General features: G+C 65.8%; 3 protein-coding genes across 10 annotated transcripts; 2 read left to right on the top strand and 1 right to left on the bottom strand.

Annotated features, from left to right (window-relative positions):
• The first annotated feature begins 1,467 nt into the window (after window positions 1-1,467).
• Window positions 1,468-4,863, top strand: SLC61A1 (solute carrier family 61 member 1). The gene is made up of 2 exons (XM_077788590.2): window positions 1,468-1,558; window positions 2,148-4,863. The coding sequence occupies exons 1-2, from the start codon at window positions 1,484-1,486 to the stop codon at window positions 3,486-3,488; spliced, it is 1,416 nt and encodes a 471-aa protein (XP_077644716.2). The 5' UTR covers window positions 1,468-1,483; the 3' UTR covers window positions 3,489-4,863.
• A 522-nt stretch (window positions 4,864-5,385) lies between these two features.
• SPRYD3 (SPRY domain containing 3) lies at window positions 5,386-11,666 on the top strand. 2 transcript variants are annotated; one of them, XM_021543923.4, is made up of 11 exons: window positions 5,386-5,446; window positions 6,367-6,546; window positions 6,777-6,852; window positions 6,923-7,047; window positions 7,447-7,582; window positions 7,853-8,041; window positions 8,575-8,724; window positions 9,089-9,146; window positions 9,835-9,954; window positions 10,029-10,168; window positions 10,748-11,666. In XM_021543923.4, exons 2-11 carry the CDS (start codon window positions 6,380-6,382, stop codon window positions 10,880-10,882), a joined length of 1,296 nt encoding a protein of 431 aa, XP_021399598.3. In that variant the 5' UTR covers window positions 5,386-5,446; window positions 6,367-6,379; the 3' UTR covers window positions 10,883-11,666. The 2 variants fall into 2 exon arrangements, with proteins under 2 accessions (XP_021399598.3, XP_085419093.1); XM_085562967.1 differs by lacking the exon at window positions 5,386-5,446 and adding an exon at window positions 5,620-5,802.
• Window positions 11,607-26,801, bottom strand: TNS2 (tensin 2). Of its 7 annotated transcripts, XM_085562896.1 has the most exons (27): window positions 26,603-26,798; window positions 25,243-25,354; window positions 24,863-24,900; window positions 24,732-24,770; window positions 24,302-24,340; window positions 23,712-23,755; window positions 23,373-23,544; window positions 21,444-21,494; window positions 20,996-21,118; window positions 20,680-20,744; window positions 20,284-20,367; window positions 19,768-19,880; window positions 19,633-19,693; window positions 19,274-19,343; window positions 19,053-19,176; window positions 18,646-18,711; window positions 18,459-18,563; window positions 16,139-18,010; window positions 15,420-15,728; window positions 14,931-15,056; window positions 14,426-14,518; window positions 14,145-14,222; window positions 13,462-13,539; window positions 12,984-13,170; window positions 12,560-12,628; window positions 12,445-12,474; window positions 11,607-12,343 (listed from the first exon to the last, which is right to left on the bottom strand). In XM_085562896.1, the coding sequence occupies exons 1-27, from the start codon at window positions 26,666-26,668 to the stop codon at window positions 12,202-12,204; spliced, it is 4,356 nt and encodes a 1,451-aa protein (XP_085419022.1). In that variant the 5' UTR covers window positions 26,669-26,798; the 3' UTR covers window positions 11,607-12,201. The 7 variants fall into 7 exon arrangements, 6 of the variants coding, with proteins under 6 accessions (XP_085419022.1, XP_085419025.1, XP_085419020.1 ...); XR_014950392.1 differs by lacking the exon at window positions 12,984-13,170 and having other exon boundaries at window positions 26,603-26,801; XM_085562899.1 differs by lacking the exon at window positions 14,426-14,518 and having other exon boundaries at window positions 26,603-26,801.
• Window positions 26,802-27,125: the final 324 nt, after the last annotated feature.

Here is a 27,125-nt window from a genome sequence, read left to right as displayed (position 1 = left end):
CAAGTCCCCTGTGCCCTACCATGTCTCCATTATCCCATGTCCCCAGCCGTGTTCCCCATGTCCCCTGTGCACCCCTATGTCCCCTGTGTCCCCTCAGTTATGTTCCTCATGTCCCCACACATCCCCACGTCCTCCATGTCCCAAGCATCCCCCGTGTCCCCTGCGTCCCCCCATGTCCGTGTCCCTGCATCCCCCCCAAACTCATGTTCCCCGTCCCCAATTTCTTCCATGTCTCCCTTGCGCCCCGTGCCCTGCCGTGTCCCACGTGCTCTCCCATGTCCCCCCCTACCCACTGTATCCCCTGAATTCCCCCTATCCCCAGGTCCTCCCCATGTCCCCCGTGTCCCCTCACACCCCGTGCTCCTCACGTCCCTGGTGTCTCCGTGTACCCCTCCGTGTCCTCATGTCCCCGTGTCCCTCACCCACGGGTGCTGCCACGTGCTCCCCGCGCTCAGCCGCTTTGCCCGGTAAATCCCCGGGGGGGGGGGGGGGGGGGGGGGCGCGTGGGTCGCGGGAGGGGCAGCTCGGACATGGGGCTGGGCTGGCCGCGACCCCGGTCCTGCCGGCGCGGGGGAACCTCCCCGCGCTGTCACCTCCCCCCGTGCTGCGCCCCCGCCTTCTGCTCCCCGCCCTGCCCCTTCTGCTTACCGCCCCTCCGCTGCCCCCCGTGCTGCCCCCCGCCCTGCTGCCCCCCGCCCTGTCACCTCTCCTGCCGCCCCACCTGGTGCCCCGCACTGCCCTGCCCCCAGTGCCACCCCCCACTGCCCTGCCCCCAGTGCCACCCCCCACCCTGCTGCCCCCAGTGCCACCCCCCACCCTGCTGCCCCCAGTGCCACCCCCCACTGCCCTGCCCCCAGTGCCACCCCCCACCCTGCTGCCCCCAGTGCCACCCCCCACTGCCCTGCCCCCAGTGCCACCCCCCACTGCCCTGCCCCCAGTGCCACCCCCCACCCTGCTGCCCCCAGTGCCACCCCCCACCCTGCTGCCCCCAGTGCCACCCCCCACTGCCCTGCCCCCAGTGCCACCCCCGGCCCCGCCCGAGTGTCCGGTGAGGGGCCCGGCCCGGCCCCCGGCGGCAGCAGGGACCCCCGAGGCGGAGGTGAGAGAGGGGCGCTCAGGGCAGCCCCCTTGCAGGAGCCTGGGAAAGGGGGTGCGGGTGGGTCACCGGGAAGTGTCACCGGGGGTGTCACCGGGGGGTCACCGGGGGTGTCACCGGGGGGTGTCATCGGGGTGTCATCGGGGTGTCACCGGGGGGGCTTTGCTCGAGGGGCTGCGCAGGAACTCTCTGAGGGCGGCGGTCCCCGCAGAGCTCCCGTGGCGTGTCTGCAGGCGGTTCTCTGGGGTGTGTTCTCCGCAATGCCCCGAGCACTGTCCGGGTCCCTGAGGGGGGTGTCCCCACCCGTCCCGCGGCCTCCGGGGGTCCCCGTGGGCGCCTTTGGGAGGGGGCGGGGAGAGTGCCCCGTATCACGTGACACCGGCAAACATGGCGGCGCCCGCGGGGCCGGAAGCGGAAGTGGCTCCGCGGATGCGCCGCGGGGCAGCTGCGGCCGCACCGGGGGTACGGGGGAGCTCTGAGGGACCGGGGTTACCGGAACGGGTGGGGGGCCTTCGAGCGTCTGAGAGGTGTCTTCAGTGGTCCTGTGGGCCGACTCCGGGGCCGGGGGGGGTCTGTGTGGGGTAGAGAGGGAGCTGTGGGAGCGGAGGGGGCGCTGTGTGGAGCTGTAGGGGGTACATCGGGGACTTGAGGAGCATTTGGGGTGAGAGGGTCCTGTGGGGAGGTGTGAGGGTTCTGTAACGGTCTTATGAGGAGTCTGTGGAGATCCTGTGTGGGGCCCGTGGAGGATCTGGATCGTGTGGAGGGGGCCTTTTGAGGGGTATGGGAGTCTGTGGGGAACTCTGGTGGGGGTTTGCGGTCTACGTGGGCTCTGTGGGGGCTGGGTGGGGTATGGGTGGGCTTGGGAGGGGTGGTGTGGCCTGTGGACGATCTGTGGGGGATTGTGTGGTGTATCAGTGATGCTGGGGGTCCCTGTGGGGTGAGGAGGCCCTACAGAACCCAGGGGCTGTCTGGGGGATTTGGGGCACCTGGGTGGTCCCTCTGGACTCTCCCAGTTCCTCCTAGAGCTGATCCCCCTTTTTCCCTTCCCCAGGCCCTCCTGAGCCCCCTCCCCACCATGTTGCTGCTGCCCTTCTCTGCCCTCGCCCTGTTCCTCCTCACCTGCCTGGCTCTGGAGCCGCCCCCGCGGTGCCCCTCGCCCTCCAACCCTGCCTTCCGCGGCTTCCAGCGGCAGTTCCTGCTGGGCTACCTGCCGGCACTGGCTGCGGACTGGCTGCAGGGCCCGCTGCTCTTCCAGCTGCTGCACAGCCGCGGCTTCCTGCGCAGCCAGATCGCCGCCCTCTACTCCTGCGGCTTCGCCTCCAACGTCACCTTCAGCCTCATCTCCGGGTCTTTTGTGGACCGGCTCGGCCGCAAGAAGTCCTGCGTGCTGTCCTCGGGGCTGTGCTCCGTGTCCTGCCTGCTGCAGCTCTCCCAGGATTTCCTGGCACTGGCAGCCGCCCGGCTGCTGGCGGGGCTCGGCACCTCCCTGCTCTTCTCTGCCTTTGAGTCCTGGTACATCCACGAGCACTTGGAGCGCCACGACTTCCCAGCCGAGTGGATTGCTGACACCTTCTCCTGCGTGGCCCTCTGGAACAGCGGGCTGGCCGTGGCAGCGGGCCTGCTAGCTGAGCTGGTGGCCGAGGGGCTGGCGCTGGGCCCTGTGGCCCCATTCCTGGTGGCAGTGCCCTTCCTGGCTCTCTCGGGGATCTTGGCTGGGAAAAACTGGGATGAGAACTACGGGAAGAGCCGGCCCTGTGGGAAGGCCTGCAGGGAAGGCCTTCGAGGCCTCGTATCCGACCCACGGGCCCTGCTCCTGGGGCTGGTGCAGGCTCTCGTGGAAAGCATCCTCCTCATCTTTGCCTTCCTTTGGACACCCGTCCTGGAGCCGCACGGGATCCCGCTGGGAATCGCCTTCTCGGGCTTCACGGCCGCCAGCGCCGCGGGCTCGGCGCTGTTCCGGCGCGGCGTCGCCGGGAGGCTCCGGCTGCAGCCGCTACGGCTCCTGCCCGCCTCCGTGCTGCTCCTGGCGCTGGCCCTCCTGCTCCTGGCACTGCCGCTGCACCCCCCCGGCGGCTTCCTGGCCGTGCTGCTGCTGCAGCTCTCCTGCGGGATGTACTTCCCGGCCATGGCGTTCCTGCGGCGCCGGCTGGAGCGCGGGGGGGACGCGGCGGGAGGGGCGCGGTGGCTGCGGCTGCCCCTGGGGCTGGGGGTGGCGCTGGCGCTGCCGGCCCTGCCCGGGGACCCCGCGGGGACGCGAGGGGTGTTCGGGGCCGCGGCCCTGGCGGCGCTGGCGGCGCTGGGGGCAGCCGGGGGCGTCCTGGGCACCAGCCGCGGGGACGAGGGGCTGAGGGTGGGGGACGAGGGGCTGCTCGAGGGGGACACTGCGGAGTGAGGAGGACACCGCGACAGGGACACTGGGACAGCTCAGCAGCGACACCTGGGTGTGATGGGAACACTGGGACAGTTCGAGGGGGTCACTAAGGTGTGACAGGAACACTGGGATGGGACAGGGACACTGGGACAGCTCGATGGGGATACCGGGGTGGGACAGGGACACTGGGACAGTTCAGCAGCGACACCTAGGTGTGATGGGAACATGGGGACAGTTTGGTCAGCAAGGTGTGACAGGAACACTGGGCTGGGATAGGGACGCTGGGACAGCTCAATGGGGATATGGGGTTGTAATGGGGATGCTGGGGTCTGACAGGAACATCAGGATAGCTTGATGGGGACATCAGGATGTGACTGGGATACCAGGACAGCTTGGTGGGGACACTGGGGTGTGATAGGAATGGGGATGCTGGGGTGGGACGGGGACAGCAGGACAGTTCAATGGAGACACCAATGTGTGACCAGGACACTGAGGTATCACAAGGGCAGAGACACTGGGATGTCATAGTGACAGGAGCACCAGGACAGCTCTATGGGCACACCAGGGACACAGGGACACCTTGATGGAACACTGGGATTTGGCAGGGACAAGGACAGTAACACCTGGCTGGGACAGGAGCACTGGGACAGCTCCACAGAGACACGAGAATGTGGCAGGGTCAGGGATACAGGAGGGCCCATGCGGTCAGCAGGCAGTGATGGGGTCAGTGTAACCCCCATGCTGAGCTGTGAGTGACAGACACAGAGACACCCCATGGGGATGCTGAGCAGTGAGGGCTCACAGTGCCACCCCACAATGGACTGTGGGTGACTGGGACCCCCCTTGAGGACACTGAACTGCAGTGGGTCGCAGTGCCACCCCACAATGGACTGTGGGTGACAACAGCTCTGGGACACCCCAATCATGACAAGGACAGGTCACAGTGTCACCCCCGTGGCTGAGCTGTGGGTAACAGTGACACTGTGACACCCCGCTGGTGATACTAAACTGTCACAGGTCATAGTGTCACCTCCAGAATGAAACGTAGGTGACAGTGACACTGGGACACCCCAGTGGTGACACAGAGCTCTGATGGTGACCTGTTACCAGTGCCACCACCACAACGAGCTCTGGGTGGCAACATGGGGACACCCCGAGGTGACGCTGAGCTGGGACAGGTCACGGTGCCACCCTCATGACAATGTGGCGGGGACACTGGGACACAGCCCCCAGATAACACCTGGGCTGTGACAGGTCACAGTGCCACCTCCCCCAAGGCACAGCAGAGGGGATAAGGGGACACCAGGCTAGGTGTGACCAACCCCACGTGGTGTCATGGGGGTGGGGGTGAATTAATTCCCTAATTAATTTCTAATAAACCTGCCCAATAATGGTGTTTGTGAAGTCCTCTTCCTCTCCCTGCCCCCCAAACCTGGGTGTGGGGGACACTGAAACTCCTCCAGAGCAACCCCAGTTCAAACCAGTGACTCCCAGTCCAGCCATGTTTCCATTGCAACCATAGCACTGGATTGACCCCAGGCTGAACCCCTCAGTGCCCCCAGTATCCTGCAGTTCCCCCAGTCCTCCCAGTAAGCCCCCCATCCTCCCAAATTTCCCAGTTCCCAGTATGCATTCTTCACAATCCCCCCCAGTTCTCCCCAGTCTCCCCCAGTTCCCCCCCCCAGTCCCCCCAGTTCCCCCAGTCCCTCCCAGTCCCTCCAGTTCCCCCATCCGCCAGGGGGCGCCCTTGCGCCTCCCGCCCCGATTCCGCAGCATCACGTGACCTTGACGCACACACCCTCGCTTTCACCGGTGGGCTCCGCCTTCTGCGCACTTCGTCCTCCAATTGGCTGAGGGAGCCATCAGTCGTGGCGCAGCGGGCGGCGATTGGCCCGCGTGGCCCAGTGGGCGGGCACAGGGAGGCGGAAAGGAGCGGAGCCCGGCTGTGCGCGCGGCCCATGGCGGGGGCGGGACCCCCGGTGAGGGGCGCGGGGCCGGGGGGCTCGGGGGGCCTTGGGCAGTCCTGGGGAGCCGGGGAGACCCTGCTTTGGGCAATACGGGACGGGCTTGGCGGTCCTGCGGGGAGGCGGGGCGGCCTGGGGGATAACGGTGGGTGCGGGGGCAATGAGGGCGTTGGGGGCTGCTGGGAAAGGGGGACCCCCGGCATGGGGGCGGGCGGGGGCGGTCAGGGCCGGGGACTCGGGGCCAGGTTCGGGCTGGCAGATGTGATCTGGGTGTGCCACGTGTGGGTCTGGGTGGCCAGGTGTGCTGAGGAGCAGTTCTGGGGGATCCCAAGTGTGATTTGGGTGTGCCAGATGTGGATTTGGGGTCTCAGGTGAGTGGGAGGACAGTTTTGTGGGGGGTGTCCGGTGGATTTTTTGGGCTCAGGTGTGTTTTAGGGATCCAGGTGTGTTTGGATGACCTGCTGAGTTTTGGGGGTACGTGTGTTTTAGGGAGTCAGGTGTGTTTAGGGGGCTCAGGTGTGTTTTGGAGCACCAGGTGTGTTTTGGGGATTGATTTTGAGAGTTCAGGTGTATTTTAGGGAGTCAGGGATGTTTAAGGGTTTCAGGTATGATTTGGAGATTGGATGTGTTCTGGGGGAAGTTTTGTGGGTTCAGGTGTGTTTGGGGCGGCGATTTTGGGGTGCCAGGTGTGTGTTGGGGGGCCGATTTTGGGGTGCCAGGTGTATGTTTCAGGGTGCGATTTTGGGGTGGCAGGTGTGTGTTTGGGGGGGCGATTTTGGGGTGTCGGGTGTGTGTTTATGGTGTCAGGTGTGTGTTTCGGGGGGCGATTTGGGGGGATCCGTGGTTTTGGGGGTTCATGCCTGATTCGGGGTGTCAATTTCGGATGTGTCGGTCCCGCCCGTCCTTTCGGGGGTCCCAGCGTTGACTCCCCGCAGGAGCCCCCCCGCCATGGATGACCTGAACCTGCACTTCAGGTTCCTCAACTGGCGCCGGCGGATCCGGGAGATCCGGGAGGTGCGGGAGGGCCGGGACCGGGACCGGGACCGAGACCGAGAGCAGGGCCTGCGCTGCCAGGAACGCGCCCGGCACATCCTGGTGGACGGGGACACCCTGAGGTACCCGGGGAGCCCGCAGAAGGGGCTGGGGGGCTCCGGGGGGTGCGGGAGGGGGCTGGGGGCACCCACAAGAAGGGGCTGAGGGGGCCCGAGGTGGGTGGGGGGATGCACCCAGGGGGGCGGGAGGGGGCTGGGGGCACCCACAGCTCTGGGAGGGGTCGCAGGGTACCCGGGGGTTCAGGGGCTGTCTCGGTCCCCGGCGCTGTCCCAGCCCCCCGTGTCTCCCGCAGCTACCGCGGCCCCTCGGGCGAGGTCGGCTGCTACGTGGCTTCGCGGCCGCTGACCCGCGACAGCAACTACTTCGAGGTGAGCCGGGGGTCCGGGGGGCGCGGGCTGCCGCGGGGCGCGCAGCGCTGACCCGCCGGGCCCTGCCCAGGTGTCCATCGTGGACAGCGGCGTCCGCGGCACCATCGCCGTGGGGCTGGTCCCGCACTGCCACAGCCTCGAGCACCCCCCGGGATGGGGGCCCGGCTCCGTCGCCTACCACGCCGATGATGGAAAGTGAGTGTCGCGATAGTGGGGGCTGGGATTGTTCCCGTAGTGGGCGATGTCGGGATAGCTGCAGGAGAAGTGTTGGGATGATTGCGGGTGTTGGGATATTAAGGGATTTCATGACGTTAGGAGATGGCGGGATGTGATGCGAAGGATGAGATGCTTTGGGATACCTAGGGTGTCGGGATAGCAGGGGGATATTGGGATATTGGGGAGTGTCAGGACCTTGGGGGTGTCAGATACTGGGGGCAGCCACAGAGGCAGCAGGACTGGTAGGTATTGTGAGGCACTGGGGCCTGTCACGATATTTGGGGTCTGCTCCAGGTTTGAGGTCCCCCATTCTGACACACCCCCCCCCCTTCTGAACCCCCCATTTTCGGGGTCCCCCCCGATTTTGGCGTGCCCCAGGCTCTACAGTGGCCGGGCCAAGGGGCGCCAGTTTGGCTCCAAGTGCAGCTCTGGGGACCGGATCGGCTGTGGCGTCGAGAGGGGCTCGTTTGGAGCCCCCCCAGCCCAGGTTTTCTTCACCAAGAACGGCCAGAGGGTGAGGTGATCCCTACCCTGTCCTAGAGCACCCTCCAAACTCACCGGGGCACCCCCAAACCTTCCAGGATTGCCTAAACAGGGATCCTTCTACCCCTCCCCCATCTGTTCTTCACAAAGAACGGACAGAGGAGGGGGGGACCCCCAAATCTTCTGAAACCCCAAAGCCTCCAGAGGCACCCTACATCCTACTTTGGTGTTTCCCTAAATCCCAGGTGTAGGGCCTGGGGGTGCCCTTGTCCCTGAGCCCCCCTGACTCCCTCAATTGCAGGTGGGGGGTCTGGGGGTGCCGCTGTCACCCCCGGGGCTGTTCCCAGCCGTGGGGCTGCACTCGCTGGGCGAGGAGGTTCGGCTGCACCTGCCCCCCCCCGGGCCCCCCGAGGATGAAGGGGGGGCGATGCTGGTGGACAGCCTGGAGGAGGAGTGGGGGAGGCTCCACGACGTGCGGCTCTACGGCTCCGTGAGCACCCGGAAACCCACGGGGTTTGGGGGCCTCAGGGAGGAGGAAATGGGGGGGCTGGAGCCCTCCCAGGACTGGGGATGGCCCAGGGAAGTGGCAAGGGAGCTCAGAATGCATGTGGGGTTGGAAGAGGTTGGACTCCCTCCCAGGGGTGGGAGGTCAGAAATTGAGGTTATGGGGTGAGAAAAATTGGGCTCTGGGAATTTGGGTAAGGATGTTTTTGGGGATGGGACAAGAGGGGTCCCCATCCTGTGGAGGGTGAAAATGGGAGATGGGGTAAGGGGGTCCCAGCAGCAACATTGGGAGTCTGGGGGTTCTTGGGTGCCCCTTAAATCCCATGTGCGTGGCCCCCCGACTATTTATGACTCCCCTCCATAACCCCTGTGATCTCCCAAATCCCCCTGGGACCCCTGAAACCCTCCCAGGTGCTGTTTTTAGGTGGGGAAGGGGATGAATTTCACAGATCTGGGGCTGGTCCAGGTTGGGGAGTGCCCCCTTTCCCCCCTCTCTGAGCCTGCCCCGTGCTGTCCCAGGTGTTGGAGTATGTGGGGAAGGGGAAGAGCATCGTGGATGTGGGGCTGGCCCAGGCCCGGCGGCCGCTCAGCCCCCGCAGCCACTACTTCGAGCTGGAGATCCTGGACCCGGGTGAGAAGTGCTACATCGCCCTGGGCGTGGCCAGGAAGGTGCGCAGGGGGCTCGGAATTGGGGTACGGGGGGGCTGGGGGTGTGCAGACGCCAGTGGAGCTGGGGGGGCAGGGAAGTCCTGGGATGTGGGTCAAAAGTGGGGGTCCAGGGGTTACAAAGGGAGTAAAGGTTGGCTGGAGCCTCCTCCAGGGTTGGGAGTGGGCAAGGAAGGAGGGGAGAAGGGTCAGATTTGAGTTATTGGGGGGGGGGGCTGGACCTCTCCACCAGGCTGGAGCTGGGCTGAAAGTTGTGGGGGGTGTCAAAAATGAGGGTTTAGGGGGGAAAATTTGGTCTATGAGTTTGAGGGGCTGGGCCCCCGACATTACCCACACCTCCCTCCCTCCCCTGTGTCCCCCCCCTCAGGATTACCCCAAAAATCGTCACCCTGGCTGGAGCAGGGGCTCGGTGGCCTATCATGCAGGTGAGCACCCCAAAAGTAGGGGGGGGGTCCCCAAAATGGGTGGGACCCCACCCCCCAAATGCCAGAATCCCCCAAACACAGGGCCCCAGTAGTGGGACCTTCTGCTACTCTTTCTCCCCCTGAAAACCCCTTTTCCATTTTTCCTCCCTATTTTGGGTTGCACCCCTATAATGAGGGTCTGGATGACCTCAGGGACCCACCTAATTTGTGGGGTCCCCATGGCCCCTCCATCCTCTCTTCTCCCTTTCTCCATCTTTTTCCTCTTCATCCTCTTCCTTTCCCAACCCAGTTTCCTCCCGTTTTTTGAGGTGCACTCCCGTGTGGAAGTCTGAGGGGTGGTTTCTAGCCTCTCAGGGGCCAGGGAGTCCCTATGGCTTCTTCCTCTCCCTTTTCTACCGTTTTATCTCTTTTCTCCCCTTTTCCCTTTCGCCCCCTTCAGCCTCTTCTTCTTTCCACCTCTCTCAAGCCTATTTCTCTCCTTTGTTTGGGATGCACCCCCATGGGAGGGGTCCTCCTCATGATGGGATTTGGGGATCCCTCTGTGCACCCCCCGTCCCCAGCTGTCTCCTTCTCCCTTTCCCCCTCCTCTTCTTTCTCCCCCTTTTTTTGGGGTGCACCCCCAGGGAGGATATCTTGAGGTTTCCCTCATGAACTAGGGGGGTCCCGCTAATTCGGGGTCTCCCCCCAGACGATGGAAAGCTGTTCCATGGCAGTGGGGTCGGGGATCCCTTTGGTCCCCGCTGCTACAAGGGAGACGTGATGGGCTGTGGGATCATGTTCCCTCGGGACTACGGCCGGGACAGCGAAGGTATGGCAGGGCTGAGGACCCCCAAAGCCTAGCTGGACTCTGGGGGGGATCCCTCACCCTTTTCCCCACCCTAGGTGACAGCGATGACACCTCAGAGCCCCCTGAGGTGAAGGTACACAACGTGATGTACCTGGAGGAGGAGGAGGAGGAAGAAGAAGAGGAGGAGGAAGAAGAGGATGGGGAGGACATGGAGCAGGAGGGCAGGAAGGTCGTGGTAAGAGTGGGGACACCCACCAAAAAAAATCAGTGCCCTAAAATACCCCCAACTCCCCCAAAACGTCCTCCTTCACCCCAAAAGTCTTTTTTGTCCATCATGGGAATCCTTTTAAATCAGTCTGGGGGCTCCAACACCCAGATTTTGGGGTGGTTGGGGGGGTGTCCTGCCCCCCTAATATTTTAGGGTGACCCCCCGTTTGTCTATGATCCTCACACACATTTGTGCCCCACCTCTGCACCCTCCATCACCCCAGAAATCCCCCTCCAACCCCCATTGGGTTCACTTCACAGTGACTTACCCTGGGGTCACTCCCTTTGTCCCCACTTTTAGAGATTGGGGTCTCCTCGCCCTCCCCTCATGTTTTGGGGTGACTTTGCTGTGTGTCCCTGAACCCCCTCCATGTGTTTGTACCCCTTCAAAACCTCCCCTCGCCCCAAAAATCCCTCCACATCCCCCTTTTGGCTCATCTTTCTTTGCCTTACTCCCCCCTTTACCCATGTGGTTTTTTTTGGAGGGGTGGGGTCTCCCCTGCCGCCCCCAGTCTAGGGGTGACCCCCTTGATTTGTGCCCCCTCAGGTGTTCTTCACGCGGAACGGGATGGTCGTGGGGCGCAGGGAGGTTGGGGTCCCCCCCGGGGGACTCTTCCCCACTGTGGGGATGCTCAGCACTGGCGAGAGGGTCAAGGTGGACCTGCACCCCCTGAGCGGATAAAAGGGGGCCCGCATGGGGCTCCCCAAGACCTGAAACCCTCTGGTGCTCCTGGAACCACCCCGGGCCCTCCCAGTGCACTTTAGGGTGTTTCCACAACAGTGGAGACCCCCCCAAGGTGGTTTTTAGGGGGGGCTTTTATGCCCCCCTCCATAATTTCACTCTTCTGGGGTGGTTCCCCTAATTGAATTCCCCCTCAAAAGTACCCCACTGTTGCCCCCCTAGATGGTTTTTGGGCTTCTCAGCCATGGCCTCCACCATGTTTTTGGGGGACCGATTCCTGCCCCATCCCTGTGTTTTTGGGGGACTCAATCCTGCCCCCACCAATCACCCCAATGACCCCCCCAGGTGGATTTGGTGGTCTCAGCTCAGCCCTTTCCACAATGGGTGACCCTTGTGCCCCCCCCAGAGCCCCCAAAATCACCCCCTTGACTCTTCCCAGCCCACTCAACCCCTCCCACTCCACTGACTGCCAGGGCCCCCCAAATCACACCTGTGCCCCCTCATCTCTTCCAGCGCTCCCCATTCCTGGGGGGTTCCAGGGGGCAGAATTAGGGGTTCCCCCCATCATGAATGTAACCAAACCCTTCTAATTCCATGACAGCCCCCAGAGTCCCCAGCTCTGTGCTGGGTCCTGGGCTGGTTTTGGGGTCCCCTTTGACATTTGCACATGGCGGGCGGGGGTCCCCATACCCTTCCCCCCCCCCCCCCCGCACAAATAAACCCATTTCTTACACCAAAATAAATGTGGATTTATTTGGGTTCCTCCAGGATCCCCCAAATTGCAGGGGGCTGTTCCTATGCCTCTTTCTTTCTACCAGCCTCTCCTTCTTTACTTGAGGGGTCGTTGGGGGGGGTGTAGGAGGTTTTGGGGGGCTTTCAAGGGCGGTTGGAGGGTCTGGGGAGTATTTGGAGGGCTCTGGGTGGGGGTCTCAGGGGGAGTTTGGGAGTCCCCAGTAGAGCTTTGGTAATGAATGTGGTGGGAAGGACGATTATGGGGGTCCCCTTGTGCTCCCTCGAATCAGGGGTGTCTGGGGGGTTTCGGGGGTGTTGAGGACCTCGGTGATGAAGGTGATTGTGGTGGGGGGGTTGGTTGTGCATGTCCCCCTGTCTCCCCTTCAGCGCGTTTTGGGCATCCCCAGATGGCTTTGGAGGTGCCAGGGGATTCTGGGGGTCCCTCAGTGTTGTGTCCCCAGCAAGACCTTGGTGAAGAATGGGGAGAGTCCCACTGGATTTTGAGGGTGCCCCTGAACCCCCTCTGTTCCAGGGGGCTTTGGGGGTCCCCAGACGGTTTTGGGGTGCCAGGGGGTCCCCACTGTCTCTCAGTGCCGCGTCCCCAGCAGGACTTTGGTGACGAAGGTGACGATGGCTCCTGCCGGCTGCTCGGGGTCCAGCTCCGCGAACACGTGGCACGTGTTGCCCCCGCCCGGGGCCCCTGCCTGCTTCGCCACGAACCCGAAAATCCTGGGGGGGGCCGGCAGGGCAGAGGGGCGGGGCCAGCGTCAGATCTGTGCCCCCCCCCACCTCCTTTCTGGGGGTCCCGTTCTGGGGGTCTCCCCACGTACCTGGCCACGGTCCCATCGGGGTTCGCCCACCTGGGGAGGGTTAGAAGGGTTGGGAGGCCTGGGAGGGTTTGGGAGGTTGGGGGTCCCCCCTGTGCCTCCCCCGTGCCCCCCTGACCTGCGCTCCTGGGGGTCGGTGCCGCAGTGGGTGACGCTGCTCACGGGGTAGTGCCGGCGGAAAAAGAGTCTGGGGGCACACGGGGGGCACGGGGTGAGGGGGGCAGGGCAGGGGGGCAGGTGCCGAGGGGTTGGGGGTGGGAGGTTGGGCTTGTTTTTGGGGGTGTTGGGGTTTGGGGGAACGGTGGTTTGGAGGATGAGGGGTTTAGTAGGATTGGTGGCTCAGGACAGGGTTTTTGGGGTGTTTGAGGTGGTGGTTTTTGGGGGATTGGGAGATTTGGGGAGGTCGGTGGTTTTGGGGGCTTCAGTAGTTTTGGGGGGTCAGTGTTTGAGGGGATCTCAGTTTGAAGGGGTCCAGGTGGGGGAGGTTGGGTGGTTTGGGGTGGGTGGGGGGTTAGAGGGGTCTGGGTTTGGGGGTCCCTCACTTGCGCTGCCGGTCCGTCAGGGTGATCCCCTGCACTGACACCTTGAAGTGCACGGGGCTGGGGGGGGGCCGGGGGGACCCCTCCGCACTCGGGGCCCCCTCCAGGAGGGACCCCACGGCCTTGGCCACGGCCTGGGGCCCGGTCAGGGCCTCGGTCCCCACTGAGCCCAGGAACAGCACCGAGCAGGCTGGGGAGCAACAGGGGGAGCTGCTTAAACCAGGACCAACCTCCCCAAAATGGGGCCCAAACCTCCCCAAAACCGGGACCAACCTCCCCAAAACCGGAAGCAGCAACCCCAAGACTGGGACCAACCCCCCCAAAACCAGGACCTGCTCCCTCAATCCTCCCAGTCTCAATGCCAACCCTGCATAGTGACCCAATTCCAGTGCCTGCACTGCCCCAGTAACCCTCCCATCCCAGTGCCCCCCACTTCAGGATCCTCAGTACCCCCCCAGTGCCCCCGTGTGCCCAGCCCCACCTGCCCCCTGCCTCAGGAGGGCTCCGGCCGTGCTGACGTTGGGGGGTCCTGGGGGGTCTGGGGGCTCCTCCTGCAGCTCTGGGGAGGAAGGCACAAGCTGGGGGGGCAGCTGGGTCCCCCCCCCCCACCCCGTGCCCCACCAGGAACTGTCCCGGCAGGGGAAATTGAGGGGCTGGGGGAGTTTAGAAGGACTCTGGGGGTATTTGGGGGGCTGGAGGAGCCTCTGGGGGATCCCATCAGCTTTTTGGGGGGTTCCCACTGTTTGGAAGTGTCCCCACAATTCTGTGGGTTCCTATGGTTTTGGGAGTTCCTGTAGTTTTGGGGGAGGACCCATGATTTTGTGGTGTCCCAGCTGATGTTCAGGGGGGTCCACATGGAGGTTTTGGGGTGTCCCCGTGGTTTCTGAGGTGTTCCCTTGTGGATTTTGGGGGTTTCCCTGGGGAGTTTTAGGGGTTTGGGAGCTTTTGGAGAGTTGCCAGGGGGTTTGGGGGTGTCTCTGTGAGATTTTTAGGGTGTCCCATGGTTTTGGGTTTCTCCCAGGGGGTTTTGGTGTGTCCCAGGAAGGGGTTGGGGTGGGGTAACTGCACTTTGAGGGGGGTCCCTGTGGGGGTTTTGGGGTCATGCAGGAGTTGTGGGGTATCCACAGGGTTTTTGGGTGTTCCTGCAGTTTTTGGGGTGCCCACCTGCATGGGGGATGCGGAGGGTGCAAGGCAGTGAGATAGGGGTGATGGAGTGCTGCAGCACCAGAGCTGGGAGGCTCCCTGGGGAGAAGAGGAATCAGCCCACCCCAAAACCCCCCACTGACTGCCCAAAGCCCCCACAGATTCCCTCGGACCCCAACCCAAACTCGACCCCCCTGAGCCCCCCCGAGTTCCCCTTGAGACCCCACTGACCCCCACAGACCCTCCCAATCCCCCAGACCCCCCCCCCCCACTGTTCCCCCAGAGCCCCCCGCCCCTCTAACCAAAGTAAGGCTCCTCGGGGCACCCCCGGATTTTGACGCCCCGCGGGCCCGTCTCGATCAGGAAGTGCCGGACCAGCTGCTCCTGGGGGTCCCCTGGGGGGCCGGGGGGATCAGACACAGTCAGACCCCCGAGAGCCCCCCCCCAGCACCCCCCGACGCCCCAGTGTTTTCTCTGGGGCATTTGGGGGTGCCCATGGGGGGATCTGAGAGGGTTCAGGGGGTGTTGGGGGTGTCCAACTTCCCCTGGCAGACCCCCACCATGGACAGCCCCTCACGGCCCCCAAGTACTGCGGGGCGGGGGCGGGGGGTCTCTGGGTGGCTTTGGGGGCTGCTGGTGAGGAATTTGGGGTAATTTTCAGGGGTCCCTGGGGTGTTGGGAGCGTCAGAGCCCTGAGAGATGGCCAAGACCCCCCCGCCCGGCTCCCAAATATTCCCTAGGGCGGAGATGGATTGGGGGCGTGCCGGGGCGGTCTGTGGGGTTCGGGGGACTCGGGGGAGTCCATACCCACTCTGGCGGTGGCGCGGGGGGGCGGGACCCCCACCCTGAGCGCGAGCCCGAACGCCCCCGGGAAGCTGCTGCTGCGGCGGACGAGGAAGGAGCCGGGAGGGGCCGCCTTGAGCAGCGCCACGGCTGGGGAGACACGCGGGAGTCGCACGGGGGGGACCCCACTGAGCCCCCCATTCAACCCTCCAAGCTACCCACAGACCTCACCCATGACACCCCCCACAGATCTCCCCGACCCCCCGTTCTCCCCCGCAGATCCCAGAACTGAAATCCCCAGCCCCCCGTAGCACCCACAACTGACCACCCCCCCCCACCCACTGAGCCCCCAGGCCCCCCATGCTGTCCTGATCCCACTCAACCCCCCAGCCCCTCATACCCCCTAATAACCCACAAGACTCCCCAAGCGCCTCCCCTCCAACCCCCCGGGAGCTTCCGGCCCCCATGGCGCCCCACAGCCCCTCGGGGGTCCCCAGCGCCGACCCCCCGTACCTTCCTCCCGGGACAGCCCCGGTTTGTACCAGAACTTGGTCGTGTCCTGCGCGAAGGTGCCCCCGGGGGGGGTCCCGCCCGGCGCCGCCCCCGCCGGGGGGTGTCCCTGGGCCCCCCCCGGGCTGCGCTGGGGTGAGGAGGGGTCCCGGGGCCCCCCCGGGGCCGGGGGATGCCGCTTCTCGGGCAGGGGCGGCTGCGGGGGCGGGGGCGAGCCGGGCGTTCCGCTGCCGGGGGAGGGGGCCCGCGGAGACTCGGGGGGGCCGCGGGAGGGGCCCGGCCAGGGCGTCCCCTCAATGGGGCTGCGCCGCCCTGGGGGGCACAGAGAGAGGGGACACCCCCCAAAAACTCTCTGGGAGGGCCTCCAAAGACCTGTCCTTTGCCCCCCGCCACTCCCCAACAGCCCCGGGCCCCCCACGTACCCCTTTAAGCCCCCAAATCCCCCCAACCTCCCTCAGTTTATGCCTCAGCTTCCCAAGCGCCCCCTCCCCAGCTCCTCTGTGGCCACGAACCTTCCCCAGAAGCCCCCCCAGCCCCTTTAGACCCCTCCCAATCCCCCCTAGACCCCTCCAGACGCCCTCCATGGACCCTTTTACCTTCCACGGATCCGCCCCAGGACCCCCTGTACTCCCTTTAATGCCCCTTTTAATAATACCCTCTTTAAACCCCCCCCCAAACCCCTCCCAGCGCCCCCATTAACCCCTTCGCGCCCCCATCTTTACCTGCCGGCTCCTGGGGCTCCCCCATGGCGGGGGGGTCATAGCCCCCCTTTCCGGGAGGGGGGCCCCTCTCCAGTCCCAGCCCGGGGCGGCCACAATGGGGGCAATTTGGGGGCTCCAGAGGCGGCGCCGGGGGGCCCCCCCAGCCATGCCCGCCATAAATTTGGCGGGTGGGGAGCGGGGAGATGCCCCCCCAGCCTTGGCAGTCCTGGCAGGGGCAGAGGGGCGGGAGCCCCCCCAAAAGAAGGTACCCCCCCGTCACTGGACGCCCGTAGCCTCCCCACGGAGGGAACCCCTCGGAGAGCGAGCGCTGCACTCCCCGTTTTGGGGTGTCTCGGGGGGAAGCCAGGCTGGCTCGGCGGCACAGGGGAGGGCACGGGGGTGCCCAGGGGCTGGGGGGGGCCCAAGGGCTCGGGGGGCTGGGGGATACTGGGAGGCTGTGAGCTGCGGGGGGGCTGTGGGATATTGGTATCCCATGGGATGCTGGGGGGCTGTGGAGTGAGGGGGTCCCGTGGACTCCCGGGGGGCTCTGGGCTGCAGGGGGGCCACGGGACATCGGAGTCCCATGGGGGGCCTGGAGTCCCTCGGATATTGGGGTGATGTGGGAGATTGGGACCCCAGGGGATGCTGGGGTGCCGTGGGGTTTTGGGGGCCTGTAGGATGCCAGGGGGCTGTGGGGGTCTGGGGTCTCCTGGGTTGTGGGAGTCCCGTAGGGTGTTAGGGTCTCATGGATAATTGGGGTCCCGTGGGACATTAGGGGACTGTAAGACATTGGGGACTTCTGGGCTGGAGGGGGGCTCTGGGGAGTGTGGGAACCTTGGGGTGTTGGGGATCCATGAGATGGTGGGGTCCCATAGGATTTTGGGGTCCCATAGGGTGATGAGGACCCCTGGGATGTTGGGGTGCCATACGGAGTTGGGGTCTCCAGGGATGCTGGGGTCCCATAGGATGCTGGGGGGCTGTAGGGCACCAGTGACCCCTGGAATGTTAAGGTCCCCTGAGATATTGAGGTGCTATTGGGCACCAGGGTGTCCTGGGATATCGGGGTCCTGTGGAATGTCGGGGACCCCTGGGCTATCGAGGTCCCGTGGAATGTTGGGGACCCCTGGGATATTGGGGTCCTGTGGGATATTGGGGTCCCATAGGGCACTGTGACCCCATGGGATATTGGGATCCCGGGGGATACTGGGAGGCCATGGGGCGCCAGGGTCCCATAGGAAGTTGGGGAGCCCTGTGATGCTGGGGGGCCATGGGGTGTCAGGGTCTCATGGGACACGAGGGTCCTGTAGGGTTTTGAGGTGTCATAGGGTGTGGGGGACCCCTGGGATTTGGGGACTGCACAGGATGTGGGGAAGCCGTGGGGTGTTAGGGTCCCACAGGATGCTGGGGGGCTATGGGGAGCAGGGGTCCCATGGAATAGGGGGGTCCCGTGGGATAGGGGAGTCTTATGGGATATTGGGGTCCCATAGGACATCGGCATCCCATGGGATGGGGGGATCTCGTGGGATCCGGGGGTCTCATGGAATGGGGGGGTGTCATGGGATATCGGGGTGCTGTAGGATGTTGGATTCCCATAGGGTGCCGTGGTCCCAAGTGGTTCAGGGGTCCCATAGGCTGTGGGTGTCCCAAGCGGTTCAGGGGTGTCGCAGGGCTCCTCCCCCGGGCCGGGGGTCTCGCGGTCCCCCCGCACCCCGAACCCCCCCAGCAGCTGCTCCAGCTCCCGGCACTCAGCAGCCGTGGGGGGCGGGGGGCGTCCGTGGGGGGCTCCGGGTGGGGGCGGGGAGTCAGAGTCCCCTGCAGGGGGGGAGGGACCCCCCTTCTTCTGCACACGGGCATAGGGGCTGCCATCCAGGGGACCCCAGGTGTGGGAGGGCTCTGCGCAGGAAAAGGACGGTCAACCCCCCCTCCCTGCACCCCTAAAACCCCACGGGACCCCCGGAACACCCTGGGATCCCTTGTGTCCTCCCCTACCCTTTCAGACTGTGGGGACCCCTCCTGTATGCTCATATTGCCCCCCAAAGCCCCCTGTGCACCCCCAGTTCCCCACATTTTCTCCAGGCCTTCAGCTCTCCTGTTGAAGGGGGGACCTTCAACCCCTTGGCAGGCGGGGATCCCCCCCGGCCTCCCCCAAAGCCCCGAACACCCCCAGTCCCCTCGGCCCCTCAAACTCCCCCAGCCACCCACCCCTGACACTCCAGGTCACCCCAACACCCTCCAGCACCCTGAGACCCCCTGCACCCCCCAGACCCCCGGCCTCGCTGTCACTCCCCCCCATGCCCCACGGACGCCGCCGTACCCCAGTTTCTCCCCGACCCCCGCTTACCCTCAGGGCTGTCCCAGTGCCCCTCGTAGGAGTCGCGCCGCACTGCAGGGTCCTGCACCCCGTAATCGATTGGGGTGGCAGGGGGGCTGCGTGGGGGGAGCCAGCCTGGGGGAGCGGGGCAGGAGGGGTGGGCGGTGAGAGGGGCCCAGTGGGGTGTCCCCGGTGGTCTCTGCCCCCCAAAACCCACCTTCAACCCTCTCGGGGCCTGAGGAGAAGATGAACTCAACGGTGGCGTCGCGGGGGAAGCGCTGGTCTGGGGGTCAGCACGGGCGGTTTGTCGGGGCGCGGGGGTGTCCCCACAATCCGCATCCCCAGATCCCCCCGTACCCCTCAATCGCCCCACTCCCAGGCCTCATCTCTCCTGCACACCCCAACTTCCCCAGCTCTGCCCTCCTTCTTCTCTTCTGGGGGGGCACAGGGGAACTGAGCGCGTCCCCGTTACCTGTGCCCCCCAAATCCCCCCGCGTCCTGCCGCCGGGCACCCCCGAGCCCCCCAGCCTCCTGAGCACCCCCAAACTCTCCCTGTCTCCCGTGCCCCCCGAACCCCGGCAGTCCCGCAGGTCCCTCGCATCTCCCTGCCCTCGGCACCCCCACCTTGCCAGGCCAGGTCCAGCTCGTCCCGGCGCAGCCTCAGGCGGGGCCCGCGCAGGGTCCCCGTGTGGAACTGAACCCCAAAAACCGCCTCGCGTCCCCCTCGCCGCCGGTGGTAACAGCGCACCTGGGGGGGGGCACAGGTGAGCGAGGGGCTCGGACAGGTGACTCGGGGTCACACACAAAGGTCGGGGGGGTCCCCCCTCCCCACATCCCCCCCTTACCATGACGTCCCCCTTGAGCAGCAGCGCCGGTTCCAGGGTGACACAGAGCGACTGCGAGGCAGGGGGGCTGCTGGGGGAGAACGGGGGGGCATTTTGGGGGGTTAGGGCTTGGGGCGGTTGGTTTGGGGGGTGTCAAGATTAGGGGCAGCCTCTGAAACCTCAGCACCCATGGAGCACTGGGGGCAACTGGGGGGAGCCCCTGGATCCCTCAAAGGGGGGTCGGGGTGTGCAGGTCAGGTGTGGGGGGCTGTGAGCTCTGGGGGTGCCCTCAATGGGCACAGTGGGGGATGTGAGGTTTGGGGGGCTCCGGGACCCCCCGAGGTGCAGGGGAGGTCAGATTTGGGGGGGGGGTCACTCACTAGACCCCCGAGGTGTAGACGAGCTGCAGCGATTGGTAGATCTTGAGGAAGGGGCGGCAACCTAGGGAGAGACACGGGGGTATTAATGGGGGGTCCTGGGGGCTGCCGGGGTCCCTCCCCCCACCTCAAACTGACCGTCGGGGGGGTCATAGCCGGGCAAGGGGGGCAGCAGGACGTGGTGCAGAAACTGGGGGGAGCTGTTCAGGCGGAGCCGCCCCGAGAGCAGCTCCCCGAAATCCTCCGTGTACCTGGGGGGGGGGGCATGGCTGTAACCCCAAAACCACCCCAAAACTATGCCAAAAATCCCCTCAAAACGACCCCAAACACCAACTGAAACCACACCAAAACTCACCTCAAAACCACTCCAAAAGCACCCCTAAGAATCACCCCAAAATCATCCCAAAAATCACTCTAAACCACACCAGAAGTTACCCCTAGAACACTAAAACCCATCCCAAAAGCACCCAAAAATCACCCGAAGAAACACCCCAAAAATCACCCCAAAACACCCCCCCAATATCCCTCAAAACCACCCCAGAAACCATTCCCACAAAACACCCCAAATACCGCCATGACCCACCCTGACCCCATAGCCTCCCCCACCCCCCAGGACCACTGAAGCCGCCCCAGTGCCGCCCCCCAAACCCCCACCTGCGCTGGGAGGGCTGCAGGACCCCCCCCAGTTTCTCCTCGCAGAACCTCCTCATGCTCAGCGCGTTCAGCGCCTGCTCGGGGCTGGGGGGGCAAAAGGAGGGTGAGGTGCCCCCAAAACCCCCGGGACACCCCGGGGCCACAAAGACTCCCCCAAACCCCACACGATTTCTCCATAGCCCCAGTCCTCCCCATGGCCCCTTTAACCCTCCCAGGACACCCCTCATCCCCCCATCTCCCTGCACCCGAGAACCCTCCTCTGGACCCCCACTCTGCCCCCCAACCCTCCATGATCTCCTATAAACCCCCACCAGCCCCCCTAATTATCCCCATAAGCCCTCCAAGCCCCCCGTTAGCCCCCCCCCCGAACCCCCAAAGCCCCCCGGCCCTCCTCACCTGCCCCACACGTCGCTGTAGTGCAGAAACGCTCCCACGACCACCCCGACCGGGGCCTTGCTGCCCTGGGTGGGGGTGGAACATGGGTGAGGACTCTCAGAACTCCCCAGTACCCACAGTACCCCCCAAAATCCCAGTGCTCCCCAGTAACCCCCAGTGCCCTCCCCAGTGTCCCTCCCTGCCCCCCAGTACCCCCAGTGCCTCCCAGTACCTCCCAGTACCACCCAATTGCCTCCTAGCTCCCTCCCCATTGTTGCCAGCCCCCCAATCCCACGAGAAGCCCCCTCAGAGCCCCGACCCTCCCCCAGCTCCCCACCTTGCAGAGCAGCACGGCCACGTTGCGGGGGTGCCCCCCCAGACACCCCTCGAGCGCTTTGCAGACGGAGCAGAGCAGCTCCAGCGGGGGGGCGAGCAGCTCCGGCCACCCAAAATCCAGCACCTGGGGGGGACCCTCAGAGCCGGCACCCCAAACACCGCGGGGGGACCCCAAACCCACCGGGACACCCCCAAAGCTCCTGGCATGCCTCGGAGACCCCCAACTCCACACCCCCCGGACATCCCCAGCACCCCTCAGACACTCCCAACCCCTCAGGGACCCCCCAGGAGCCTCCGAACCCCCCAAGGCTCCCGTGACCCCCAGGACCCCCCACCCATCCCCCACCCCCTTCCAACCCCGTGGGACCTGCCCCGGGACCCCCCAAACCGTGCAGGAACCCCCCCAGGAACCCCAAATCCCCTGGGGGTCCTCCCAGACCCCCCCTCACTTTGGGGTTCAGGCGTGTGAGGTCCCGGCGCTTTTCGGAGAGGTTGAAGATCTGCAGGGGCACAGGGGGGTCAGGGGGAACCCGGACCCACCAGGACCATCCCAGAAGTGCCCCAGAAGTGCCCCAGCACAGCCCTGGAACCCCCAAAATTCCTTCTGCCACCCCCAGATCCCTCGTGTCTTCTCCCCCCTCCCCAGGGCTCCCTGTGCACCCCGCACCCCCCTCGACCCCCCCATTGCTCCCAGCAGCTCCCCCAGTGCCCCTCAGACCCGCTCCAGTTGCCCCAGTTGCTGCCCCAGTTGCCCTGGTCGCTGTCCCAGTTGCCCCGGTTGCTGTCCCAGTTGCCCCAGTTGCCCACTCGCTGTCCCAGTTGCCCCAGTTGCTGTCCCAGTTTCCCCAGTTGCCCCAGTTGCCCGCTCGCTGTCCCAGTTGCCCCAGTCACTGTCCCAGTCGCTGTCCCAGTTGCCTGCTCGCTGTCCCAGTTGCCCCAGTCGCTGTCCCAGTTGCCCCAGTCTCTGTCCCAGTCGCTTCCCAGTTGCCCGCTCGCTGTCCCAGTTGCCCCAGTCACTGTCCCAGTTGCTTCCCAGTTGCCCCAGTCGCTGTCCCAGTTGCCCCAGTCACTGTCCCCGTCGCTGTCCCAGTTGCCCCAGTCACTGTCCCAGTCGCTTCCCAGTTGCCCGCTCGCTGTCCCAGTTGCCCCAGTCACTGTCCCAGTTGCCCCAGTCACTGTCCCAGTTGCTTCCCAGTTGCCCCAGTCGCTGTCCCAGTTGCCCCAGTCGCTGTCCCAGTCGCTGTCCCAGTTGCCCGCTCGCTGTCCCAGTTGCCCCAGTCACTGTCCCAGTTGCCCCAGTCACTGTCCCAGTTGCTTCCCAGTTGCCCGTCGCTGTCCCAGTTGCCCCAGTCACTGTCCCAGTCGCTGTCCCAGTTGCCCGCTCGCTGTCCAAGTTGCCCCAGTCGCTGTCCCAGTCTCTGTCCCAGTCTCTGTCCCAGTTGCCCGCTCGCTGTCCCAGTTGCCCCAGTCGCTGTCCCAGTCGCTGTCCCAGTCTCTGTCCCAGTTGCCCGCTCGCTGTCCCAGTTGCCCCAGTCGCTGTCCCAGTTGCCCCAGTCGCTGTCCCAGTCTCTGTCCCAGTTGCCCGCTCGCTGTCCCAGTTGCCCCAGTCACTGTCCCAGTCGCTGTCCCAGTTGCCCACTCGCTGTCCCAGTTGCCCCAGTCGCTGTCCCAGTTGCCCCAGTCGCTGTCCCAGTCGCTGTCCCAGTTGCCCGCTCGCTGTCCCAGTTGCCCCAGTCACTGTCCCAGTTGCCCCAGTCACTGTCCCAGTTGCTTCCCAGTTGCCCGTCGCTGTCCCAGTTGCCCCAGTCACTGTCCCAGTCGCTGTCCCAGTTGCCCGCTCGCTGTCCAAGTTGCCCCAGTCGCTGTCCCAGTCTCTGTCCCAGTCTCTGTCCCAGTTGCCCGCTCGCTGTCCCAGTTGCCCCAGTCGCTGTCCCAGTCGCTGTCCCAGTCTCTGTCCCAGTTGCCCGCTCGCTGTCCCAGTTGCCCCAGTCGCTGTCCCAGTTGCCCCAGTCGCTGTCCCAGTCTCTGTCCCAGTTGCCCGCTCGCTGTCCCAGTTGCCCCAGTCACTGTCCCAGTCGCTGTCCCAGTTGCCCGCTCGCTGTCCCAGTTGCCCCAGTCACTGTCCCAGTCTCTGTCCCAGTTGCCCGCTCGCTGTCCCAGTTGCCCCAGTCCGCTGTCCCAGTTGCCCCAGTCGCTGTTCCAGTCGCTGTCCCAGTTGCCCGCTCGCTGTCCCAGTTGCCCCAGTCTCTGTCCCAGTTGCCCGCTCGCTGTCCCAGTTGCCCCAGTCGCTGTCCCAGTCGCTGTCCCAGTTGCCCGCTCGCTGTCCCAGTTGCCCCAGTCGCTGTCCCAGTTGCCCGCTCGCTGCCCCGTGGCCTCACCGTGTAGTTGGGGCCGTGCCGCGCCCCCAGGAGCTTGGCCAGGTGCCGCAGGTGCCCCCCGGGCGCGCCCTCGCCGCCGCCCGGGATCGCCACGCTCAGGATCCGCTCGGTCACGAACGCCAGGTCCAGCTGGGGGGGGGGCGACGCCTCGGGGCTGGGGGCGCGGGGGGTCCTGGGGGGGGGAGCGGCTCAGAACTGGGGGGCGCCACCCCCGAAACCCCTGGAGGGAATTTCACCCTCAGCACCCCAAACACCCCCCAAGCACCCCAACCCTCCCCGGGCTCCCCCAGCACCCCAAAACCTCCAAATTCCCCCCTCAGCACCCCCAAACTCCCGTACCTGGGCAGGGTGCTCCGCTGGGGGGCGCTGTCGAGCGAGGAGCCCTGGAGGGTCCCGGAGGAGCCCCAAAAACGAGGGGGGGCAAAAGGGGGTCGTGGGGCACCCAAAACATGGGGGAGCTAAGGGCTGTCCCCAAACACGGGGGCGGAGAAGGGGCCAAGGCAGGCGGGGTCAGGGGGGGTCCCCAAAACTGGGAGAGGTCGAGGGAGTCAAGGGAGGGGCGGGGGCAGTTGGGAGGTCCCCGGAACACCCGCGTGGGGTCAAGGGGAGGGGCAGGGAAGTGCCCAAAACATGAGGGGGGTCGGGAGGGGGTCTGGGGGGTTCATAAGGGGTCAGGAACGGGTGGGGGGGGGCAAGGGGGGGTGTCAGAGGGGTCCCCAAAACACCGCAGAGTCATGAGGATGTCGGGAGGGGGAATCGGGGGGTCTCCAAATCCTGGGGAGGATCAGGGGGGTTTTGGGAGTCCCGGGGGGGAGGTTTAGGGGGGTCCTGGGAGGGGGGTTGGGGATTCCCGGGGGAGGTTAGGGATCACGGGGAGGGGTGGGGGTGTCAGTGAGTCGAGGGGGTTTTGGGGGTTTCGGGGGTCTCACCACGCGCTCGCTGCGCCGCACCGGAGCCGTGTTCCGCCTCTGGAAGGACACGGCGGGGTCTGAGGGGGGGCCCGACCACCGGGGATGGGGCCTGCCCGGCGGGGTTTGGAGTCCCGAGGGGGATTTGCGGGGTTCAGGGTCCAGGGAGAATATCGGGGGTACCGGATCCTGACATGGGTGTTTAGGGGTCCCGAGGGGGGGGTCCCGTCTCCTGCTCGGGGCGGGCTTGGGATGGTTTCAGCCCTTCCGTGGGGTCCCTGATCCTGCCCGGGGAGTTTGGGGGTCCCGAGGGGAGCTCAGAGGGTCCTGCCCGGGGGTGCCTCGGGAGTTCGGGTCATGCCCGAGGGGTTTGGGGGTCTCGAGGGGGATTTGAGGGGTCTCGGGTCCTGCCCGGCGGCTCTGGGGAGGTCGCGCCCCCCCCCCCACTCACCAGCTCCGGTGGGGGCAGAGGTTGGCACGGTGACGTCACCTGGAGGAGGACACGGGGATCATCCCAAATGGGACCCCAGCCCCAAATGGGCCCCCCCCGCCCTTGGGTGACGTCCCCGCCCCACGTCGTACCTTGCTCTCACATCTCTTGTGCGCGGCGACTTTGCAAACTGGGAGGGACAACGGCGACATCAGAAACCCCCAGGGTCCCCTCAGGGTTTCCCCAGCGTCCCCCCAGGGCCCCAAATACACCCCCATACCCTCCCGCTGCCCCCAACAACCTCCCAGTATTCCCAGTAACCGCTCACTGCCTCCAGTGACCAATTCAGTGACCCCGGTAACCGCCCAAGTAACCCCCCAATGCTCCCAGTGACTTCCCAGTGCCCTCCCAGCGCCCCCAGTACCTCCACTGGCCCCAGTAACCTCCCAGTCCCAACCCCACTGTCCCCAGTACCCCCTCCCCACCCCATCCAGCCCCTCCCTATGTCCCGGGACTGTCCCGGGGGTGTCACCTCTGCACACGAGCCCGTGGGGTCCCAGGGGGGTCCCGCAGCCCCCACAGGGCGCCCCCCGGCGCAGGCTCCGCTCGCGGAACGCGTGGGGGGCGGCTGGGGACGGCCTCGGCTGGGGAGACACGGGGCGGTCACCGCCTGTCCCCTCCATGTCCTCCCCGATGTCACCTCTCGTTTCCCCTCCATGTCCCCTCGTGTCACCCTCTGTGTTTCTTTTGTGAACCCCCCCCTGGCCTCCCCGGGTCCCCTCAGTGACCCCCCTGTGTACCGGCCCCAGTCCCACCCAGTTCTCATCGCGTCACCTCCGTGTCCCCTCATGTCACCCCCCTGTATACAGCAGTCCTCCTCTGGTCCCCTCATGCGTCCTCAGGTGTCAGTCGGTGTCACCCGTGTCCCTCCTTGTGTCCCTCCATGTTCCCTCCATGACTTCTCACTGACCGCGTCTCCTCCGTGTCACCCGTGTCCCTCCATGACGCCACGCGTGTCCCCGCATGTGTCCCTATCATGTCCCCCTCTTGTCATCTTGTCACCCGCAGTATTCCCCTGTGTCCCCCTCCCCGTCCTCCCCTGTGTCCCCTGTATCCCCTCTCGGATCCCACTCCTGTCCCCCCCATGTCGTCCCTGCGTCACCTCCGTGCTCTCCCATGGCACCGCTGTGTCCTACATGTCACTCCCCGTGCCACCCCCGTGTCCCCCAAGTAACTCCCCCACGTCCCCCGTGTCCCCTCGTCTCTCCCCGCTTGTCCCTCCCGTAACTCCTCGTCGCTCCCGTGTCAGCCCCACTCCCACTTGTGCCTCCCCGTGTCCCCCACCTCGTGTCGTCCCGCGTGTCCCCCCCGTGTCCCCCCCGGCCCCTCTGGCCTCCGGCCACGGACATCGAGTCCCGCAGGAAGCGGGCAGGGACAAGCCCGGGAAGTGGCGACCCCTGGGACGACCCCGCCGTTCCCACGGAGGGGGAGGGGCGTGGGAGTCTGTGCGGGGGGAGGGGGCACGGTGGGGGACGCGGGAAAAACGGGGAAAAGTGGGAAAATGGGGGAAAAGGGGAAAGTGGAGGCGAGGGGTGAGCATGAGAAAACATGGGGAGGGGCGGCGAGGGGGGGGAGGAGGGTCAGACTCGACTTCCCCCCCCCGGTCACCCAGCGTCACGCGTGGGTAGGGGGCGGCTGGAGCGGACAGCGGGGGAACCCCGCGGGGGCGCCACGGGGGGGTTCCCCCGCTTTTGCCCCCGCACCCAGCCCTCGCTTCCCCACGGGGGGTCCCCACCCTACGCGGGACCCCCATGAAGCGGTACGCGGAATAAACAGACTCCCCCAAAACCTCCGTTTCACCCACCCTCACCGGGACCTTGCCCCGGTCCTACCGTGTCGGGGCCATCGCGGCGGCCAAGCGCGCGCAGAAGCGTTCCCACGGCCCCGGGGGGCTTCATGGGGGGGCTCCGCGGGGACCTCGGGGGGTCCCAGGCGCTCCCGGGGGGCGTCTCGGGGCTGCCCGTGGGTGCCGCGAGCGGCTCCGTGGCCGAAGGCGCGCGGGGAGGGGCCGTTTCCGCGAGCCCGGAGCCGCTTCCCGTGCCGGGGGGGGACACGGACACGGGGGGGACACGGGCGGGACGACACGGGAGCGACACGTCTGGCCACGGGGAGGGGACACCAGGAGGGACATACGGGAGACAAGGAGGCGACACGGGGGACACGGAGAAGACACACGGGGCGGACACGGAGGGGACACGGCACGGGACACCGGGAGGATCACAGGGGAGACAAGGAGAGGGACACACGGGGGACACACGGAATGACACCGCCCCCTGCCGACCATGCCTCAGTTTCCCCGTCTCATTTCCAGGATCCCCCAAAATTCCTCCCGAGTCCCCAGACGGTTTCCTGGAG

This window comes from Lonchura striata, chromosome 29 (assembly GCF_050655825.1).
Source record: "Lonchura striata isolate lonStrDom1 chromosome 29, ASM5065582v1, whole genome shotgun sequence".
NCBI lineage: Eukaryota > Metazoa > Chordata > Aves > Passeriformes > Estrildidae > Lonchura > Lonchura striata.
This window is presented reverse-complemented; position numbering and strand designations above follow the sequence as displayed.

Excerpts from the sequence above, each read along its gene's own strand:
- SPRYD3 (XM_085562967.1), top strand. The coding sequence starts at position 5,633 with ATGGGGGCGGGCGGGGGCGGTCAGGGCCGGGGACTCGGGGCCAGGTTC. Across the intron at positions 5,803-6,366 it reads ATGTGGATTTGGGGTCTCAG|GAGCCCCCCCGCCATGGATG; the intron begins GTGAGTGGGAGG and ends GACTCCCCGCAG. Across the intron at positions 9,147-9,834 it reads CTCGGTGGCCTATCATGCAG|ACGATGGAAAGCTGTTCCAT; the intron begins GTGAGCACCCCA and ends GTCTCCCCCCAG.
- SLC61A1 (XM_077788590.2), top strand. The coding sequence starts at position 1,484 with ATGGCGGCGCCCGCGGGGCCGGAAGCGGAAGTGGCTCCGCGGATGCGC. Across the intron at positions 1,559-2,147 it reads CAGCTGCGGCCGCACCGGGG|GCCCTCCTGAGCCCCCTCCC; the intron begins GTACGGGGGAGC and ends TCCCTTCCCCAG.
- TNS2 (XM_085562894.1), bottom strand. The coding sequence starts at position 26,668 with ATGAAGCCCCCCGGGGCCGTGGGAACGCTTCTGCGCGCGCTTGGCCGC. Across the intron at positions 21,495-23,372 it reads GGCACGGCCCCAACTACACG|ATCTTCAACCTCTCCGAAAA; the intron begins GTGAGGCCACGG and ends GTGCCCCTGCAG. Across the intron at positions 12,475-13,461 it reads CCTCCTGAGGCAGGGGGCAG|GTGGGCGAACCCCGATGGGA; the intron begins GTGGGGCTGGGC and ends AACCCTCCCCAG.